At 37.3% G+C, this 9864-nt stretch overlaps 1 protein-coding gene across 3 annotated transcripts; it reads right to left on the reverse strand.

Moving 5' to 3' along the window:
* Positions 1 to 323: 323 nt before the first annotated feature.
* Positions 324 to 8418, reverse strand: PRDM8 (PR/SET domain 8). Of its 3 annotated transcripts, XM_073597955.1 has the most exons (4): positions 7910 to 8418; positions 6228 to 6458; positions 4271 to 4502; positions 325 to 3688 (listed from the first exon to the last, which is right to left on the reverse strand). In XM_073597955.1, the coding sequence occupies exons 2-4, from the start codon at positions 6444 to 6446 to the stop codon at positions 2370 to 2372; spliced, it is 1770 nt and encodes a 589-aa protein (XP_073454056.1). In that variant the 5' UTR covers positions 6447 to 6458; positions 7910 to 8418; the 3' UTR covers positions 325 to 2369. The 3 variants fall into 3 exon arrangements, with proteins under 3 accessions (XP_073454060.1, XP_073454064.1, XP_073454056.1); XM_073597959.1 differs by lacking the exon at positions 6228 to 6458 and having other exon boundaries at positions 324 to 3688; positions 7910 to 8415; XM_073597963.1 differs by lacking the exon at positions 7910 to 8418 and having other exon boundaries at positions 324 to 3688.
* Positions 8419 to 9864: the final 1446 nt, after the last annotated feature.

The raw sequence follows: 9864 nt of genomic DNA on the forward strand, positions 1-9864 counted from the left end.
CCTTCAAAATCAACTACATAGTATTATTAGAAAGGGACTTTTTATTGAAAATGCTAGCTAAGAATTAGAATCCATAAATATGTGTTTGTAAGACTTGACCCAGATTAAAGTGTTGAAGTAGTCTTCAGAAATTAATTATAATGCCTACTGAAGCTGTTTTAATATGATCTGTGATCCAAGTGGATTGTCCTGTGATGATCAAACCTTTATCTACATTAATTATTTTTCAGCTGATACAGGGTTATTATCTCAAATGCATTTGTATATATATATATATATATATATATATATATATATATATATATAATGTATGATACATATTGCTTTCCGGTGCAATATGGTAACACTATTATAAGTGTGTGAGTGCAATGTCAACCAGCAAGTTCATTTGTCAAGGGTGTTTAGAAGACAAAACATAACCCTTAAGGCTGACTTAAGCTTTTTGGAGATGATCAATTTGCCTTAGTGTGATGTGTGTATTGGTGACTTATATACATAGCGATTACAACACATATTCATCAAATATCTAGCATCTCTGATTGCGAGCATGGCATCACAAGTACCGCACAATCTCTCTTTCGCTCCCTGTCGTGTTTTGTCAAGTACTGTACATAAATACATTTTTTGGGCAAAGAGCAAAGCAGAAGTGCAAAATGAAGTAACCCATTAAATTTCACTTTACTAAAGTCAGATGAACTGGTAAATTCTGGGCTTTTTCCCATGATCTACACCACCTTGTACTTTACCGTATAGAAAAAGTCTGCTTATTATAAACCAACCACAATAAAAACATTTTTACAGGAGGTCCTTAACTTGAAATGTTAAAATAGCTTGAACTTTCTAATGATATATAATGCAGAAATTAATATTTAAAAAAGTATAATAAAAAAGAATGACATCTAGTATATACTGCACTGTACAAAACTCGGTTTTATTTGTTTTTTATTTTATTGTTAGCTAAGCTAATCCACTAATCATATATAATGAATTACTGGTTAATGCTGGGACTTTACTATATTATATGTTGAAAGGTTTTTTTACCCTTAATTTTAGGTGTAATATACATGTCAGTTGTAAAATATATGGGACTTGCTGCAGTCTTTAAGTGTTACCGGTGCAGAAAATCAGTTAACAGTATAGTTAAATGTACCAAATGTCAATTATTAGTAACACTACTATCTATTTAATACATGCAAAGGGCAACAATTTATTTTTCTTTAGCTCAAGTCAGTTCAGTATGTTGAGAATGATGTGTTGAGATCTTTCTGCAGATCTGCAAAATGCTATCTTAGAAATGTAACTACTGGCACAAGACAGTTTTATCCAGTTAAGGTCATTCTAATAATATAAAGGCGAGAGATACAACTGAATGTCCAACACAGCCCATCTCTGCCTTCTCTCATTTTACTGATGTGTGTGATTTGAACACGACCAAGCATTGTGTGCTGAGGACAGTGCAACACCACATCTAAAAATACAGATCTCCACACATTAATGCAGCAGGGTCAGCACAATACTAACCCCTTTGTGTCTACATGTTCATCTTAATGTAAATGGAAGCAGACATATCATCATAAGATTTACAGTCAAGGGGATCAGATGTTAAATCACATATCTGAAAACGTGCTAATGCTAACAAGAGAGCCCGTAGCGAAAATGGGCACTGTCACCATGAACAGCCCTTGTCTATGTTCTTAGTTAATAAATAGACTGCAGAGCTTAACTGCTGGAATTATTCCAAAAGAAATGAAGGTTTACTTTACCAAGCAGGTGGTTTGCAGAAAATAAAGCAATTTATTGTCAAAGCATTCAACATACTCAGATAAACTATACAGTTTAATAAAATCTTTTTTTTTTTTTTAGTTTGAGGGATAGGGGAAAAAGAAAAAAAATAAGGTTGCAAACTGGCACAAAATTACACTTTGTTTCGAAAAGAAATACACGTTGATGACAGTCTGTCTGAAGTCCATACAGTTGTGTGATATGAGTCATGCATCGCCTTGGTCATTGCAACGTCCACTGTAATATCCACACTGATAGTTTAGGTGAGAACAGGCCAGCAAGTAATGCACAAGCTAACTATGTCCCACCCAGGTACTGTCCGATAAGGTAAACGTAACCCTTTAAATACATTATTATCTAAATCATAAGTGCTCCATAATTTAAAGTAGAAAGATATGACAAATGCATCAATATGCTGCAATATATATGACATTTTTAAAAAAATGTACTCTTGGAAAGTGAAAATGCGTGCATTCAGATAAGGAAAACAACCCAACACACTCAAGGTAGGATCAAGACGTCCATGACCCTGCGTTGCCACTGTGTGAGAGTCTTTAAAAGTTCTAGTAGCAAAGTTATTCAAAAGTTCAGTTGTGAGAGGTCATGTGCCTTGATAGGTGGTGACGTTCCCTGAAGGACTCATTGCATATGGGGCACTTGAGCTTCTCCTCTCTCCTCCTCTTCACCAGGGGTTCCATGGCATATTCCTTTTTGTGGTGGGACCTCATGTGATACACTAGGTCCGAGGTCATCCTGAAAGAAGCGTTGCATTTGGCACACCAGTTTTGAGCTGGCAGGCATAAAGAGGTGAAAGAAGGAGGCAATAGAGTAAGTGTAGAAGGCAGCTGCAGCTGGAGAGGTGCAGCTGAGCTCTTTGGCCAAAACGTGGTGGCAAAGAGGAAAGGACTTTGCTTTGGCAAGCTTCCTGGAAGTGTGCAGTTGCCATTCAGTTCAGGGTTTGACATCTTGAGTGAGAGGGAGTCAGTCTGAAACAGCCTTGCTTGCCCAACGCTATCTGTGTGGCAATCCAAGCCTACCCCACTAGACACCAGTTTTTGTCCCATCACCTGCAAAGGGGCTACATGGTTGAAGCTGCTTCTGGTTGGCTGAGAAAAAGCACTTTTTCTCTCCTGCTCGGGGTTTGATATCTGGGCTACACTGGTAAAGGCACTGCCCATGATAGGACTGTCCCCTGCTCGGTTTTCTGGCCTGACGTGTAGCCTCTTGTCTTCGTTTGGGCTGCTGGCATGGGCAGGAGACACAGCTTTACCATCTGTGCTTGAATTATTGTCTTCAACTCCTCTTGATGAATTTTTTACCTCTACAAAAGCACTTCTTTTGGCTTCTCCAGTCTCTGGGCTTGGAGGAGCATATAACTGTCCACCTTCATCCACGTTGAAGTAAGAGTTCCCTCTGAAAGACTGAGGGCTGCACACTAAATCCTCTTTGGAAGAAGGCATTGGTCTGTCCAGAAACCTTCCAGATGGGTCAATCCTTTTGGATCTGAGGTCCTCCAGGTGGTCATCATACTTTCTTTTGGCTTTATGGAGACTCTCGGCAGCGCTCTCAGAGTCCTGTCTTGATAGATTAGACTTGGGTGACGGAGTAGAACGGAAGGATGATGAACAAGGGCCTCTACAATTCTCCAAGTCCCTGGCCAAGTTATGGAAGTCTGTGGTGGGCTTGTGGTTCTCTTTCTGAGGCTGGTAAATTGATATTTTGCTGTATTTGACTGTAGAGATCATGGCGTTTCGAGGCTCTATCTCTCTAGTGTCCTTGCCTGGTTGCTCTGAGTTGGAATCTAAAGTGTGGAGTCTCTTAGGGCAGCGAAATCTCACATGAGCCGCATAGGGGAAATCATACTGGAACCTCTGGTTACACTCCAAACAGGTGAACTGAGATGATCCTGAAAGAAAAGGAGTTTACAGTGAAGGTGGCATGACATTTGACCAAATTCTTCCAACAGCTTATAAATAGGAGTAACACAGCTAAGTATATCATATTGTCAAAAACTTGCTAATCCTTTGGCAATTGTCTAGGGGAGGATATATGTGTAATGACAGCTGAGTAGTGTGACCAGGCTTGCTACATTTTTTTCATGAAAAAAGTCTACACAATAGTACATCAGTCATATGATTATTATTAGTTTTAATATTACTTTTTTGTACTGCATTGTGATATACTTATATTTTATTTATACTTTTAGATTTACTTGGCCATCTGTGACTTCTGTCTACATATACAGTATCTCTAAAATAAGATAATAGAAGGAGCTTGAAAGAGATTAGGACATTAGGACATGGAAAGAAATAGAACAAGAATAGAAGAATGGGAAGGACAGCTATTTGGATGATGGAAGGAGATACACAGGTAGGCAGGGAAAGTGACAGACAGCAGAAGAAGGCAGTACAGACGGAGGGGGTGGAATTAAAGGGTGATTAAGGCATATTAATGCCATGCCAGTCACATTATAGAGTTATTTACCTACCTGCAGTTTTTGCTTGTGTCCTGCTGGGGTTAAGAAGAAGCAGATCTATCAGTTCCTTCCCATACCAAACTAACAGTTCCTCATCTTTGGAAATTCTGTGCAGGGATCTGTAGAACAGTTGTCCGTTTTTGATGTAGGCTTCCAGATTTTGTTCTTCTTTGTTTCTGGCAGACTGAACCAGACGGAGCCACATCAGTCCCTCAGAGGATCCATTTGCAGCTGAAGTGTCCACCTGCAGAAAAAGCAAGGATAATGAAGTATAAGAGGGTTAAAACGTCCCCCATGAGCTCAGCACTAGTCTTAGGGGATCCCAATGCACAGCAGAGCTCTATTATGGATGTAGACCATCAGAATGAATGGAAATCGTCTGCCCAGCTGAATCACACAGACCTGACATGACAGCCCTCCATATGTTCTATCTGAAATGTGCTCTCACATGAACCAATCTTCCAGATTGTTCTCAAAAGTAGCAGGGAGCTGTTTATTTCTACGTCTGGAGATAAATTTGGTAAATCTGTGCTTTAAATAATACGTCAGCCGCCTTTCAAACATGAAAGATTTTTTTTTATATAATATATTACACTTATTTTTTTAAATAACTTAAAATGCAGCTGATTTAAGACTTTCTTTAGCATTGTTTGTTATTACCAATTAAAACATTTTATTTGTTCACACTGGAATAGTCACTGCCATACTGTGATCTATCTATCTATCTATCTATCTATCTATCTATCTATCTATCTATCTATCTATCTATCTATCTATCTATCTATCTATCTATCTATCTATCTATTGCCTCCCCCCTTTATTGTCTGTCTGTCACTGCCATACTGTGATCTATCTATCTATCTATCTATCTATCTATCTATCTATCTATCTATCTATCTATCTATCTATCTATCTATCTATCTATCTATCTATCCATCAATCTTTCTTTCTCTCTCCATTTCTATATTTTATCTCTCTCTATATATATTTTATCTATCTATCTATCTATCTATCTATCTATCTATCTATCTATCTATCTATCTATCTATCTATCTATTCTTTTTCTCCCCCTCCCCTTTATTATCTATCTATCTATCTATCTATCTATCTATCTATCTATCTATCTATCTATCTATCTATCTATCCATCAATCTTTCTTTCTCTCTCCATTTCTATATTTTATCTCTCTCTCTATATATTTTATCTATCTATCTATCTATCTATCTATCTATCTATCTATCTATCTATCTATCTATCTATCTATTCTTTTTCTCCCCCTCCCCTTTATTATCTATCTATCTATCTATCTATCTATCTATCTATCTATCTATCTATCTATCTATCTATCTATCTATCTATCTATTTAATCTATCTTACCATCTATGCTCTCACCCCTTTTTATTTTAAATCGGTCTATATCTATCTATCTATTGCTCTCCCTCCCCTTTATTGTCTATCTATATTTACATATCTATCTATCTATCTATCTATCTATCTATCTATCTATCTATCTATCTATCTATCTATCTATCTATCTATCTATCTTTCCATCTATGCTCTAGTTCCCTATTATTTTCAATCGGTATCTATCTATCTATCTATCTATCTATCTATCTATCTATCTATCTATCTATCTATCTATCTATCTATCTTATCTATCTTATCTATCTATCTATCTATCTATCTATCTATCTATCTATCTATCTATGCTCTCACTACCCACCCCCTATTTAGCTGTCTGTCTGTATGTATGTATTTTTTATCTGTCTATCTTTATATCTGTTGTCACCTACCTATAAATCCTCTTATTGAGTTTCTACATTTCTATATATTTTTTGAAATGTAAGACTTATGCACATTGCACAATGACATCTAACTTTTGGCAGATGCACAAGTTGTGGAATACTTTTGGAATGACAGCAACCTCCATTAAAGTAGAGGGTTGTCATAGTGCCACAGTGGCTCTTACCCGGAATATGTAGGGTACTGTCCTCTTATCAGTAGATTTGAGGGCGATGAAGGCTATACTGTCATACAGCGAAGTGTGGCTCAACACGCAGGGACCAAAGATGGCATTTTCTGGGATGTCACACGTGGTATAGACGCTTGTAAATATATCCGTCAGACATTGCTGAACAGCTTTGGCATCACCATCCCAAATTGCTTTATGAACGCCAGTGTCATCCATGACTGACAAATCCTGAATATAAAAAAACAATAAAAGGGACCCTAAATGCTTTAGTTCACACTATACACTATATATTCATCTATAATACAACACTTACACTATATATTCATCTATAATACAACACCTTAAAATTTGGATCGCCATACTCTCTTCACCTAAAAGGTATTAATGAATGAATAGGTACCCAATAATTATGGAGATACCAAACACATGGCAGTAGGGGGGATCCAGCTATCGATTCTGCTGTCCATCCCCAGGTGTTGGCAGGCTGACCCTAGTAAGGAGCTTAGGTGAAGGCTCCCTTGGTCCTCACAGGCATATTTTCTAGTCATTAGGATGCTATCAAGAGTCTAGCGTAGTGTGACAGAGGAGCATGGAGAATGGATTTCAAGTGGACTGTCAATGTCACTGATTTCATTTCATCTAACCTTTAGCTCTAGTCTACAAGAGGGAACGTATGTCTGCTCATTATCATAATCCAGCTCTTTCCCTTTAGAGACTTTAATTAAAAGCAACACGCAGGGGTAATCATTATTATTTATTTATTTATTTATTTATTTATTTACATGAACTCACTTATTTATGATTGGTGGTGAATGCCAGTTACCTTATCATGGACCAACTTTGCCTATCCAGCTTCATCTCTGGGTCATTTTACTTTGTTTTATGTATGAAGGATGTCAATTGTCAATTATGTATTAATTAATATACTACAGTTTTTAATTCCTTATGTTAAAGTACTATTAGTTTACTTACTAATCTCTTATTTTTTTTTATTTTTTTTTTTACTTAAGTACATTTACTTTTAAAAGATCTGGCACGTTTTTTAATTGTAATAGTGAATAAAAATATAAAATTGCCAATGTTCTAGTCCTGTTTAATATATTTTTGTATATATACTTTTTAATGTGTATATACTTTTTAATGATCGTGGTTTTGGGGAAAGCTAGTTTAGAAGAAGACAAAGTGCTATGTGTAGTAGGTGCGGAGGGGGGGTGCCTAGTGCTCTGTACTGGTGGCCCGACTCTATACTGTTCCGCTCCGTTTCAGCACCTCGGCACGGGACAGCAACCTCCAGTGGAGTCACCGCTGACTAGCCCGGCTCTGCTCAATGCATCTACTGTACAAGCTCAGCTTGGAAGGACAATTGCCCACACAAGGAGGACACTGGTTGCCCCTCTGTCTCTTCTCCCAGCTCGGCTTGCTGGCTAATGATCTATAAACCCAGCTGCCGAGATCTCCTAAAAAAAAAAAAAAGCCACCAGCTGCAGAAGTGTCACCAACCCATATATATTCCCTTACAATATCCCCATAGCCAGCCATCCCGTTATTGTTTGCCTGGGGATCAAACACGTTTTTTTTTTTTTTTTTTTTTGGGCTCAGCAGCTCCCACTCCTTTCCTTTGTATAAACAGATGAGAAAGGGGAAGATAATGGGAAAAAAAGGCATGCACTTTCACTTACCACAAAAAAAGTGTCACTGTATAGTCCAAGGTATGAGGATATCCAGAAGGACTAGAAGGAGTTGTCCTCTCCTTGTGTCCCCCCTAAATGTAGGTCGTATTACTGTAGTATTTCCATGGCAGGAGCAAGACGTGCTTGTGTGCCTCTGTCTTTGCTGGATGGCTAGATTGAGAAGCAGATGAATGGGAGGGGGGGGGTGGCAAAAAAAAGGAGTAAACACGAGCAGAGAGAAAACCGAAAGAAGGGAAGGAAAAAAAAAAGAAAAAAAAAGAAGAGGAAGACAAGGAGTTGTGCAGATGGACCCGACGCAGTGACTGACTGGCACACAGACACACACTTTTTGTTTGCTGCACATAATCTGCCCAATGACGCGTGACAGCCCACGTCCCCTCCCTTTAACTCTTTCCAGCAGTGCCAATCCTCTCTCTCTCTAAGGCTCCACCGTCGCCTCCAGCTACATCAAGCTACCTGACTTGCTTATGGATTTCTATTAGTGACTAATGGTCACTGTTCTTATCACTGTCCAAATAACAGAGCTAAATAACCATTGGACAAGAAGCAGGCACCTGCAGAAAATGAAAAAAAAAAAAAATACACAACACAAAAAAAAAGTGACTCTCCTTTAGGACATCTATACTGAGTCTTTTATAACATCTATGCTGAGTCCTTTGGGCAGATTAATTAGTCTTATATTTTTCCTTATGTTGTTTTTTTACTAGTTAAATAAATGCAAAACAGAATAGTTATATTCATGTAAGGGTTAAGAACTACACAAATCAGTCTATAAAACAGAACTACACAAATCAGTCTATAAAACATACACTAACATTTGCATAGTTAATCTGCTTGAAAAAAGACACAAGTCCATCCATCCAGTTCAACCAACATAGAACCTCCCCCCCCCCCCCAAATCGAAAAAAAACACCATATATACAATCCTATACACACAGTTGATCCAGGGGAAAGCAAAACCCCCAATAAAGTATTATTATTACTATTATTATTATTATTATTATTATTATTATTATCTTAAACAACACTTTAGCATATTTAAAGCGATAACAAAATGTTTGGAAGCAGAAAGCTAATGTATATATAGGAGTATTGTAATCTATAGCAAGTAATAACTGTCATGATGGATTATTATTATTAGAGTTAGAGTTGCATAGTTACAGTACATAGTTAATATGGTTGAAAAAAGACATCCAGTTCAACCAACACAGAAAAAAAAAAAAAAACACACAAATAGAAAAACCTCAATATATGCAATCCTATACCAACAGTTGATCCAAGGGAAGACAAAAATCCCAATAAAGCATTATTATTATTATTAATATTATTATCTTGAGCAACACTTTAGCAAAATGCTTTAAAGCAGAAAGCCAATGTATATATCGGAGTACTGTAATCTATAGCAAGTGATAACTACCATGGTGGGTTATTATTATTAATATGGATTATTAGTATAATCGTCATTCATTCTTCCATATTCGGGGATTGGAGACTGATATAGTTACCATTCTCTAGAAAGACCTGGCACTTTAGTTCCTTGGCACTCCAGTGGGTTGATGAGGATGTAGGTCAAAAAGAAGACCTGATGATTATTTTATAGTGTTTGCTTGGCTTCATATGAACTAACATCAAGTTTTCTCAAGTGTAATCTTATGTTAATGTATTATCTGCTGTTTCTTTTCTTTTTTTCCCCTCTAATGGAAGGAGGCCATTAGATTGGAGTGTGTACTTCTTAAAGAAATTATAAGTCATAGAGTTGCTGCCTTTTAGACTAGCACTGTCCCCCCACCAGTCTTCACACGTCTTCCTTATCCCATTATGACGAATGGCACCGAGCTAGACTGGACCTCCCCTGCTAGCTCATAAAGAGGTAATTCTAATACATTAACTAAGGCCTGAGTAATTGAATTTGAACCTAGAAAAGATTATTGGTGCCACCTAGT

Source organism: Aquarana catesbeiana, linkage group LG01 (assembly GCF_042186555.1).
Source record: "Aquarana catesbeiana isolate 2022-GZ linkage group LG01, ASM4218655v1, whole genome shotgun sequence".
Classification (NCBI taxonomy): Eukaryota; Metazoa; Chordata; class Amphibia; order Anura; family Ranidae; genus Aquarana; species Aquarana catesbeiana.

Coding starts and splice junctions, on each gene's coding strand:
- PRDM8 (XM_073597963.1), bottom strand. CDS start 6,446: ATGGATGACACTGGCGTTCATAAAGCAATTTGGGATGGTGATGCCAAA. Junction 4,503..6,227: donor CAGTACCCTACATATTCCGG/GTAAGAGCCACT, acceptor CTTTTTCTGCAG/GTGGACACTTCAGCTGCAAA. Junction 3,689..4,270: donor GACACAAGCAAAAACTGCAG/GTAGGTAAATAA, acceptor CTTTTCTTTCAG/GATCATCTCAGTTCACCTGT.